Raw genomic sequence first — 12,188 nt, forward strand, 5'->3', positions numbered from 1 at the left:
ACACCCAGCAGAGAGAGCAGTGAGTGGTAGGGAAGAAGACAGTGCTTAGCACATAGTAGATATTTGCTAAATGGTGACTAAAGAGAATTTCAGATTTTTATACACTGAGGGAAAATGTCCTCTAATGAAGAACAGTGATAACTCTATGCATTTATGCAACAAAATAGGCACAATTTGAGGTTCTATCTCAATCATTTATTCAAGATTTGCTTGAACATTAATTTGCTCTTCTCTGAAATGAATTCAGTGTGGTAAACTGATGCTGAAACATGACATCTAAATAGACAGTGCTGCCATGTCAGAGTAAATATTAAATCACGTTATCTGACAGTCCCTGGGGAACAGCCTTGCAATGTCGAGAGCATGGAAAGATGATGTGAAATCAAATTCATAGAAATGTGACTTAGATGTTCAAAATAACAAATCTCTCTCCCTCAATGATTGTAAAGAGTGTTATGACCCAAAATGATTGCACCATGATGACAGAATACTTTTATGAAGATGGCAGGGGTTAGAATAAAATGGATTTCACTCTGTTTTAATGTGTGATCATATTCATCTGTCCCTTCACCAAGCGATTTTCTAACATAACATGCGCCACACTGTGCTGGGAGCCGAGATTTGAACTAAGGGGGAGGTATGTGTGGTCTTGTCATCCAGGGCTCCTGGTTGACAAGCCAGTAGTGATGACTGTAATGGAATCAGGAACAGGGCCCACTGGAGGACAAGGGAGAGCTTTGCTCCTGTAAAGGCATCTGACACTCACCTGGAAGGATGAGGAGTTCACTCATGAAAGCATGAGTACAAAGGGGTACAAAGCATTTTAGGTATAGGTTTGGTGGTGAGAAATAAACAGCATGTTTGAAGACTGACAGATGTTTAGCATGATAAAGTTCAAGGCAATAGTGAGTGAGTGACAACAGGCATGATGGAAGGGTGGGCAGGGGTCTGATCTTAAACTTTTATGACAGGCTTCAAATTAGTGCAACTTGGTTAAGATCTCACACATGATACATGAGGGTCAAGGCTAGATCTAGGCGACCTGGAGGCCATGCTCTATCTTCTCCCACACCCCTTCCAGATTTCAGGAATAACGTTTGATGCTGCAGTTTGGAGGCAACAATACATCCCAGACTTCTGGTCTGATTTGGATCATCCCAGACATGGACAGGGGAAAAAAACATTGAGCAGAATCATATTCTGCTCATTATTCTATACAGGGTGGGGCACAAGTAGGGCTACAGTTGTGAGTATGTGAAACAGTTTATTCTTGTATTATTGTTTTATTAATTATTGTATTATTTTCCATACAAACAACTCTAAACCTACTTTGCCTTGCCCTGTATGTTCACATAGCTTGCTCAAATACCTCAGTTTGCGTCTGTCTGAGCCAGGCCATGCCAATGACTAGCAGCTGCTTGGTCTGATCACCTTCCACTAAGGCTTAGTCACACCCCTGTTCAAGATTCACAGGGGCACCTGCCATCTTTCTCATAAGAGCAGCTTGCTAAGCATGGTAACACACTTGCAGCTGTCCCAAAGCCCTCGACAGGAAGCATGGAGTGGGAAGCACATCGTTGTCAAATGACTCACAGCCCAGATAACCTAGTGTCATCCCAGAACACATGAGCCCAAACAGTGCTCCTCTGGGAGTGTCTTTTCTGTCTTCTAGATTCTCCAACATACAGAGAGGATCAGAAGAATGCCCTACCCAACCCTATTAACAAAGGCAACAATGCACCCTAGCTCTACCTCCCAGCCTGTCCAATGAGTGCCCCCAACCCCTGAGCCACCACCCGAGCCTGAAGAGCCTAAAGCACTCTCTCATCGTCTCTATCACATAACACCTGGAATAGGCAGATGCTGGCAAGATGGCTCAATGCCCTCACACCACTGAAAAATAAGACCACAGTTCTTTCTGTGGGGGACCATGACTACTCCCCAGTGAGAGGAAGCATGCTGGAGAGCCCACTTACAGAGGAGAGCCTGCACTGAGTGAAGTCAGACACATTCACTAAGGAGGAAGCTGGAGGCCAGAGAAACCAAGGCACTGCTGGCATTCTTCCCCAGGAGCTCTCTGGATTGTACAAGGCAGAGCTGTGTGTTCCCACACACTCTCTCTTTTTGTGTAGCTGCACAGTTAATGCCGTCCTCACACCATGTCCCAAGGAAGCCCTGGTCGCCTGTGAGAACACAGCCATATCTTGGCCCGCACAGAGTGTAGGCCATTTTAATGTTAGTTCCTTTCAAATTAGAAGGAAGGTAGCTGGGCTGAATACTGTTGCACTGAGAGTTATTTAAAACCTCTGACACAGTACCTTCAACAAATACAGCCACACTACCAAGCGTAGGACGATGTGACTTATGGGTGACTTTTACATCCAACTCTGCTATGCTGGCAGCCCCCAAGGTGCCTCAATGACGTTCAGCCATTAGCTGCTTATCTCCATGTGCATAGGAATGAAGGGACTTGGGACAATAGTCAGTGAGCCTTCTGAGGGTAGAATGTGTTCACAGGCCAGAGTGGTGCCAAGTGGAAGGAGCATTATAAGGACTTTCTATGGTGCTCTGAGCTTTTCTGGTTTTCCCTCGAGACCAGGGCATAGCACTGAGCCATACTCCACAAGGTTGCCCAAGAAAGGAGTGAATGCAGAGTCCCCTTGAAACAGGATCTTGCCAGCTGCCTGGAAGGCCACCAGACTCATCTGCTGTCACAGAGGGGCCCTTTCTGAAATGGTAAAGTTCAGTGTCAGCACATCTACAGTGGGCTGAGGAGGCTGGGGTAGAGGGTTCAAATAAGAAAAAAACGAAGCAGCCATTCTTAGAAAGGCATTTACTTGAACATCAGCCATGATGAGTCATTTCTTATTTTCTGATCCCCCAGACCCCCTTTACCCACTCTCACCCCAGACCTGACACCCATGTCCCAGTTGTGTCCTAGGGGAGAATGTGATCTTGCTTATCTCTGTTCTTAGGACTTTTCCATTGCTTTGTTTCAGTGATTTTTTTAAAGCAAACTTTACTACCCTAAACCACTTCCTGGAGGCCAAAATGTTTTACCATATATATGTGTCTGTCATCTATCTATCTATCTATCTATCTATCTATCTATCTATCATCTATCTATCTATCATCTATCTATGATATATATATATATGGTATATATATATGATATATATATATAGATGATATATTTGTATATAAATTACATATATAGAGATAGATAGATAGATAGATAGATAGATAGATAGATAGATAGATCTTTAAAATCCTCTTGTGCTGGGAATCTTTAAATAAATAAACAAAAGTGAGAGTAGCATGAAAGAGATGTGCTCAGAAAAGCAGAATGAAGTCAAGGAACCAACACACCATTGAAAGAGAGGCAGAAAATGAAGGTAATGTCAGTGAGGAATTTAGGGCAGGAAGCTCACATCTTGAAATATTTGAAATATGGTATGGAAAAAGCCTAACTTTGATATAGGTCAATTTTGGGGAGAAAAACCTATATGTATGCTAAAGAGGTTTGCTGCCTAAAAAGACTATAGGACTGTGGAAAAAGGAAAATGAGTCTGAGGCCCCTGCTAAAAAATGGGTAGTGCTGAAAGCCTGTCCTCCTCTGATTCATTAGGAGGCAGAGATGCCCCATAGAAAACGGGGCTGTCAGCTTCAAGCTGAGTCCTACACGAACAGAATAATCAATAACCCTTTTCTAAAATCATGTTGAGAACACAATTCAAGATTTGTTTCCAGAAAAGAGCAAGGATGAGTGAAACTAGAGATGAAGCTCACCAAGGAGATGTTGAGCTATCCTCTCATGAGGAGCAGACTCCCTGATAAAATGCATACGTCCGTGCACAGCCTTTCTTATGCTTGGATGATCTTTCCAGAACAATCATAAAGCAACCGAACATCCCACTGTCCATCAGAAGTTAGCTCAGCCTGCCATTCTGACCATCCAACTAGATCCTCTGAGTTATGAGGAGTCAAAACATGGCTGAACATTCAAGGTAGAAGTTAAAAAATAGTTCTCCATAAACATGTCAAATGGCAAAAGCTACATGTTTGGGGTTAAACTAACTAACACAAGGTCCACTCTTAATGAAGGTTGGGGATGAATAGGTGAGAGCTAAGAGATATGGAGAGAAGAGATGACCTAGGAAAAGGATGAGAAAGGTATGGATAACTTGGTACAATGCAAATAACTGTAAGAAGATGTCATGTCCACTGTCGAATTTCAGAGGGAAGACAGGTGTGGTTAGGTGGGTAGCTGGGAAGAGATCAAACAAAGAACTTATATACATATATGCATAACACATGGACACAGACAATAGTGTGGAGAAGGCATGGGTTGGGTGGTGGGGGTGGGGTAAGTGGGGAAAAAAGGGGACCTATGTCATACTTTCAATAATAATGAAAAGAAGTGCCACATCCAGAATTATGCCTTCTCTAAATATTTCTGAAAGAAATAATTTTCTTGATTCAAACAAATGTAGCACTGAAACTCATAGATCCATGTTACCTCTGTTGTATAGGAATGAAGTATTTGGCTTAAAGTATTAAAAACTGCAATGAAGTGTTAAACAATATTTCCATTAGCCTCTGAGCAATAATGTCCATGCCTGTGATCCTTTTGTTTTCTCCTACTTTTCACTCTCCTTTAATGTCTCTCTTAAGATGTCAACTTACATCTAAGGTACCACATTCCTCTATGAACTCAATTCAACAGATACAGAAATGAGGTGATTATTATAGGTTTAATTTCCAAATGTAGCTTGCTCCAGCCTACATTCTTTTCAGATTTCTACCTGGATGGTTCAGAGCTTTTGCTTTTAGAACAAGGTCAAAGTTCACTTCATCAGACCTTACCTTTGATGCCCTGAAAGAGAAGGCTGTGGACTTGGTGTCTGACTTTACCCGGTCTTGCAGTAGAAGGCCTTGGTCCTCAGTCAAGGCCAGGTAGTGGCCTGTGGTGAGATGCCGCAGCCGGAAAGCCTGGCCCCATCTGATGTTACTGCCACTCCAGCTGGGCAGGTGAAACAGACAAGAAATCACTTTTACACAAAAATAAGTCCTTTTCAACATTTATCCTGTACTTTCATACACATGCGAGCAGGCTCGTAACCCTTCTGGGGTTCATCCCCTACAGGACAAAGCACCAGTCTCCTGGTTTGCTCTAGGATTTCCTGTCCGCCTAAAACAAAGCATGGTGCTCCCTTGTGACCTCTCTTAAGAACTCCAACAAGGAACATGATCTTGGGGCAGGCAGGGCAATAGTTTAATGTAACTGGAAGTTCCCAGCTTTCAATTTTTCTTTCACTCTACTGAAGCATCTTAATGAAAACAACGACAACAACAACAATAACCAACAACAAACCAACCACGAAAAGAATGGGAAGGTTGCCTTTCAAGAGAAACCTGTTTCTGGGAAAGCAAAGCCTTTCTAAATGTGCCATCTAAACCTGAACAATTTTCTACCACAAAGAATCTCATCTTCAGAGAAACAGTAAGAATATTTGTTCAGCTTACACTTGCCAGAGGGAGGGAGAAAATAAACAAGCCTGATAAATAAATTAATATTATATTATATTATATTATATGGCAATAAATTCTATGGGAGAAAAGTAAAGCAGAATGATTGACATGAGAAAGTTCCCATAATTTGATTGCTGATCTTTTTATGGTCCTACATTAAAAAGTTTGGCACTAAACTAAAGTGTCAGGGATAAATTATCCACCGAATGACCTGTAATACATTTACATTTATCTTTTAAGTTAGAATAAAACATTTAAGAGATACATATGCAAAATTTTAAAGTAACTCTTCTCTTTATCTGACACATTGGAGCACAAGTGAATCCCATTGTCAAAATGCTTAAATTCTTCGTGTTTAGAATGCTAGGAGAATAAAAACCTGTTACTAGCACTCTACATACACACTTATTTTGACTTTTTATAACAGTCCATTAAGTAAGAATCACGGGCTAATATCCTGGGAATAAGAGTTTAACTTTGAACAGGGCTGGAAAAATAATGTAAATACCTCAAAAGGATAATAAGTAGGTGCTCCTTAAAACCAGTATTCCCTAAAACAGCCATCCCCAGAGTTTCTCCATAAAAATCTGTGTGTGTGTGTGTGTGTGTGTGTGTGTGTGTGTGTGTAAGAAAAATTGCAATATTTTCTTCTGATCTTTAGTGGATTACTTTGAGAACACTTTGAGAGACTATTACTTTGAACATGTGTCCAGGGGAGAATGAGCAGAGAGCTAGAAAGAAAGCTAGAGAAGAAAACCAAGATGGCAACACTTGATCCTCCTCTCTGATTCCAAGCAGTTTAGCTCTAGCCTAACTTGCAGTCTCTCTCAGCAAAATAAAGGTCCAGAGCTTAACTGGATCCCCTTTCAGTACCTGGCATTTGCAGACCAGGTGTTTTAACTCAAGCACGTGGCTCCAAAGTCTCGGCCTTGTGTTCCCTCCATCCAAGTGCAGCACTGTTCCTGACAAGTTCTGGTAAGTACTGCTTCTCCACAACTATGTTTCCAACAATGTTTTAGTCTTCCCTACCTCATACCATCACAGCCACCACACTGTCATTGAAAGCTAACTTTCCACTGAAGCCAACAAAGATACTGAGAGGAAGACCTATATGGATTCTAGAGGATCTGTTTAAGAAAACAAGTGGGAGAAGAGTGCTGATGGCTCTCAGCAGTCACATCAGAGCTTGCATTTTGTAACCCAGCCACTGCAAGGGCGCAGGAGCCAGCTGGCTTCTTAATCAAAACAGAGATCTTGGAAATGTTGTGTGTGTGTGTGTTGTTGTTGTTGTTGTTGTTGTTCTTTAAAAACAAAGTTACAAAAATTTTAGATTTAGATGTGGGCCAAGAACTTTTGAGAATTTGTCAGGTGATCTGAACCAAATGAAATATTTAAGAGAATGGACTGTACCAGGAAAGGAAATAATCTTGAAAACAGGACCATCCTGATCCTTGTTACCTTATCCGTAGGGGTTCCACTCTCCACAGAGATCTGGCTCGTGTCCCAGCTCCCCCTGCTTCATAGAATATCCTCCTGTGAGCAGAGCAGGAGGTTAGTTCCTGTATGACACCGATCAGCGGACAGCTCCCTGCGGAGGCTGCTCAGACACTGCTGTTTCTCTAAGTCAGCAAAGCTAAAATCAAGAGTCAAAGGGAGGCACACTTTCCCAATGTCTCACTCTTACGAGGGAAAAAGTGCTCAAGGTGAGGGAATTGCTTGCCATATACATAGGGAGAGATCATCTCCATTTCCACACCAGAAGTCTCAACAGCCCAGTCCCATGAGACTGGATACTGAATGCTCCAGCTCTTTCAAGTTAAGTTCCTTGATGTTTGAAATCTTTTAAAATGTATTTTCATTTTTAAAACATATATGCAGCACAGTGTGGATTCATTTCCACTGTTTGAAGAAGCTTGGAACAAAACTTTATGCTCAGTGGCTATAATATTCATGATTTTATTACTGTACTGTTGTCTCCTTTCCTGCAATCAGATAACCTTATAATGTGTTTTTAAATAAAATGTTTATTTTGGGATAATTTTAGATTTACAAAAAGTTGCAAAGATAGTACAGAGATCTCCCAGATAGTCTCCCTCAGTTTCCCCTAATGGTATCATCTGACATTACAAAGGAACCATGTCAAAATGAAGAAACCACCATTGGTACATCATCACTAGCTAAACTCAAAACTTTATTTGGATTTCACCAGTTTCTCTACTGAATTTTTGCCTGTTTAGGATTCATTCCAGGACACCACAATGCATTTAGCTGGCAGTTTCCCCCGTTTCCTCTGGCCTGTTACAACTTCTTACTTTTTCCTTGTTTTCCATGACTGGCAGTTTTGAGGAGTATTGGTCAGGCATTCTATAAAGACATCTGGGTTTGCCTGATGTTTACCTGATAATTAGCAAAATCTGCTTTTCAATCTGTATGATAGGGACCAACCTATCTGTATCACAGATTATGGAGAATTAAATAAACTATTCTAGTTGTCCCTGAATTACCTGGTATTCTAAATCCAGACACATTTTGAGAATCTCATTACCTTAGGTTAAGACTGATAATTTAACTGCACTTAAGTTTGCCAAGTTATGTCCTTTCTCTGCCATAGAAGATTTGGACATATCAACTGAATCCCTCAATTCCCCAAAGAAACTTGATGTAGGTTTTTGAGAATAGGTAATCTATAGAGGTGAAGAGAAAATGTGTAATTTTTTTTCTCTAACATAGCAGCATAATTATAAAATAGTTAAAATACAGGACTTGGGAGTCAGACGACCTGAGTTTGAATCTGTCAGCTGTGTGACCTCGATCAAGTCCCTTCAGCTCTCAGTGCACTGTTTTTCTCATCTAATATTCTAATGAAGACACTTCAGTCACAGAACAGTTGTGCGAACTTAATATCTTTTATTAATCAACTAGAGACCCAGTGCACAAAATTCATGCACAGGGTGGGGGTCCCTCAGCCCAGCCTGCACCCTCTCGCAATCCAGGACTCCTTGGAGGATGTCTGACTGCCAGTTTAGGCAGGGATCAGGCCTAAACCAGCAGTGAGACATCCCTCTTGCAATCCAGGCCCGCTGGCTTCTAATCGCTCACCTGCCTGCCTGCCTGCCTGCCTGATCACTCCGAACTGCTCACCTGCCTGCCTGTTGCTCCTAACCACTTGCCTGCCTGCCTGATCACCCATAACTGCTCACCTGCCTGCCTGATCACTTCTGCCTCTGCCTGATCATCCCTAACTGCTCACCTGCCTGCCTGATTGCCTCTAACTGCCTCGTCTGGAAGGTCGTTCGAATGTCTGGTCTACTTAACATATTATGCTTTTATTATTATAGATATGCCCAAAGATGCTCCAAGGTGTACAAAATATTATCCATTGTGGGTTAAGCCAAATTTTGTTTAAATTTAGATGTTTATACATGCATAGAAAAACATCTTTAATGGTATGGTGATATAATGAAAAACTATATTAACAGTGGCTACTCTGGGTGGTGGGATGATAGAGGTCACTCTAAAATCTTTTTCAAATTTACCTATTATCAGGAAACACATAGTAAATATTAGGAAAGAAATCCTACATTACTTTTTGCTCCACCACCCCAGGTGTCTCTGTGCCATGCCTAGAATAGTAATGATACCACACTAACCTCCCAGCCACACAAGACAACATGCTGGGATTTTCACTAATGCTTCTCCCTCTCAGTGAGGGCTAGAGGGTCTCTAAGGAGGAGAGCATAAAGCGGATCCCCTGAGGTTGCAATATTAGAGAACACTCTCCTTCTGATCTCTAAAGAATTCTGGAAGGTTCCTCCTTCCCACCGAGAAAATACAGGTGACATGTTCCATTTATTTTCTCAAGGTTACAGAGGTTGAAACAACCTGTTCCCATTCTCTAAAACAATTACCCCAGTAGGGGACTGGAGTGGGTGGTAAGCTGAGGTGCTTTTGAAAGCTTGGCTGTCAGCTTAGCTTTGACTTCAATAGCTTACTTGACTTACCCCAGGGTGCTTGACAAGCCAGAGGCAGAGCCAAGGATCAGAGCTCAGAAAGCCAGATTGATTTTGGGTTTGCACGGTTTGCACCCTGGGACAATCGACCTCTCTATCCAGCCTGACTCTGCTCTCAGGCTTCAGAGGGAACAGAAATTACTTCCTCCTGAAAGTCAGCCCCATTTCAATGCAGTCACTTGCATGAGATCCTTACTGTGCTCTCTCAGATTTCAGTCTTCCTGGCCATCCCAGCCAGTGCTGAGACTTTACCTGATGACATAAGACAGCCAGGCGGCTTCTCACTCACCTTACCTAGACATCAAATACTGCCAAGGCTTCCCATTTTGATTAAGAGACCAGTTGACACAAAAATTCAGGTTCCAGTACAATAAAAAAAAACTGATTATTAACCCCAGCCTCAACCCCTTCATACTTTCCTACAGAGAAATGGATGTATCATTCTTATTTTCATCTGAATTTCTTTTTTTTACCCAAAATACAAATTAGATCTCATGGACTCCTCAGCCAAGGGAGGGCCGCCTTCACTCTCATTTCAATGGGGGCATGTGAGTCTGCTTCAGGGGCCCACTTTGGGAATCCTTTCCATCTGTTTCACTCTCCCTAGCACCTCCTTTCAAATACCTGCCAGCCTTTTCTGGTTGTCAGGATCTGGTTGAATCACCTGAATGGAGTGCTCACCAAATGACAAGCTTCTCTAAGCAGTATAGTTTCTGCACAGGCTGTTTCTAACATGGCTATAAACTTAATGACAGGTGTGGGGGTGGAGTGGGGTAAAAGGGCCATGTGCAAAGTTAGTATTTAATTTTCCCAAAATTCCTGTTCTTAAAAGAACAGGTACGAGAAGAAAGCACTAGGATATTCTATCTCAGATGTAACTGTAAAACACACCCACAAAGCTTCAGTTCTTTATCCACCTGCAAACTTTCCCCTGATGCAGCAGAATAAAATATTAAAGAGACCGTACGTGCGCTACTACATAATTCACTGTTTAAAGGTAGGGTAAAGAAATTGCAACCGAATAAGATCACATGACATTGTGCAGAGCACGGAGTCCTGAATTCCAAGGGAAATCAAGTTTGCCTAACCGTTGGACCAGTGCCAGGAGGCAGCGAGTGAATTAAACAGGCATTTGTGATAGGTTTGTGCTTTGTTTGTCCTAGACACTGCTCTGGTTCCTGTGTCACATCTGGTTCCCAAGAAGGGGTATTCAGAGGACAGAACAAGTAGGAAGAGACTCGGAACAATAAGGGATACATATTGCCCATGGATGGTTTCTAAGACGTATAACAATATGTTCAAGCTCATTGCTCCTGGCGGTCCTTTAATGCATCAAATAAGGAATGAGCCCTGGATGGAGCATCTGCAGCTCTAGTTTCTAGGTTCCCATTTCCCATCGGCCAGTGTGTGACCTTTAGGTAGGAGCCTGACTGAGGTGATTTCCAAGTTGTGTGGATGTGGTCCATGTTTCTAATAAAGTGAAAGAGACAGTTGACATGGTTCCCATAGGCATGGTACACAAACAAAGAATGTATTACCACCAGGATACTAAACTCAATGCAGTCTCAAATTCAGTCTAATTTAGATCTGAGATTTGATTTTTAAAAATATATGTATATAAGGTTTCTATAGTTGCAGGGGCCAAGCTCTTTATGCTCTTTTCCTCTGATGATAAACTAAATACTAAATCACTCTTCTGTATGAATTTAAGACCTGTATTAATACCTTCCATCTTTAGGTTTGGATTTCTAAAATATGTCCACTGAGGAGTCAACTAGAGGACCAAAGATAGCATCACCCTCAGCATCACTCTCTCCATGTTGCCCTTGGCACCATCCCTGTGCTAAATCCAGCTCCTGTTGGATACTGACATTTGTTTCCTTGAATCCTATTTGGTAATAAGCAAAAGGGAATCTCCAAACTCCACCTTAGTTACTTAGCTCATGAAAGGGGAATGATAGTGATGATCTGCCTGTGAAGAGCCAGGTGGACAATTTGTGCTAGTGCACAGACCTACTAGAATATTTAGGTCAATTTCCATTACCAAAATGAATTCTTCAGTCTAAAATGCATGCTACCAGAAACTCCTCAGTGACAGGAGCCACCAGAGAAAATGAAGGGTAGAGAAGCATAGAATTACTTGCCAAAGAAGCAGTGTACCTATGTACCTGTGAGTCAGCTCTAGTGTCCTGCCATTCTTGTTTACAAACTGTATCCCATGGCTGACGTGGAGTTTGCTATTGACCACCACTCACAGAATTCATCTGTGGCCACCTCCAAATGCAAGCGCTTCAGTGTGAGTCATCTGAAACTGGAAAGAGGGAGGAGGAGGAGGAGGAGGAGGAGGAGGGGGAGGAGGAGGAAGAGGAGGAGGGAGCTATTGGCCTACCTGTGCTGGGAATCATTCTGGTCCGTAGATGGTATCGTCAAACACTCATCATGACCGTGGAAAAGACGTACTACATGCCCACCAAGGAGGTATCCTATAAGAGAATTATATTCTCCCATGAACTGATGCCAAGTCTAATAAAGAGAACACCATGCTTAAAAGGGTAAATCTGTTCAGGTCTGAGTCAGTTATGAAAAATACCAAGTGAGAAGCATTTAGGAAATTACAGATTCCATGAATTCAGGCCTCAGGCAGAA

The 12,188-nt window shown here is 42.1% G+C and overlaps 1 protein-coding gene across 1 annotated transcript in view; it reads right to left on the bottom strand.

Annotated features, from left to right (window-relative positions):
• The window catches only part of RYR3 (ryanodine receptor 3), a 370,839-nt gene that overhangs the window by 286,682 nt on the left and 71,969 nt on the right, over positions 1-12,188 (bottom strand). Inside the window, exons 8-10 of the mRNA XM_036346438.1 lie at positions 11,932-12,025; positions 6,991-7,065; positions 4,867-5,023 (exon numbers count right to left, since the gene is read on the bottom strand). Coding sequence (XP_036202331.1) covers positions 4,867-5,023; positions 6,991-7,065; positions 11,932-12,025 — 326 coding nt within the window. The remainder of the gene's footprint in view (positions 1-4,866; positions 5,024-6,990; positions 7,066-11,931; positions 12,026-12,188) is intronic.

The sequence above is a fragment of the Myotis myotis genome, unplaced genomic scaffold, assembly GCF_014108235.1.
Source record: "Myotis myotis isolate mMyoMyo1 unplaced genomic scaffold, mMyoMyo1.p scaffold_m19_p_1, whole genome shotgun sequence".
Taxonomy (NCBI): domain Eukaryota; kingdom Metazoa; phylum Chordata; class Mammalia; order Chiroptera; family Vespertilionidae; genus Myotis; species Myotis myotis.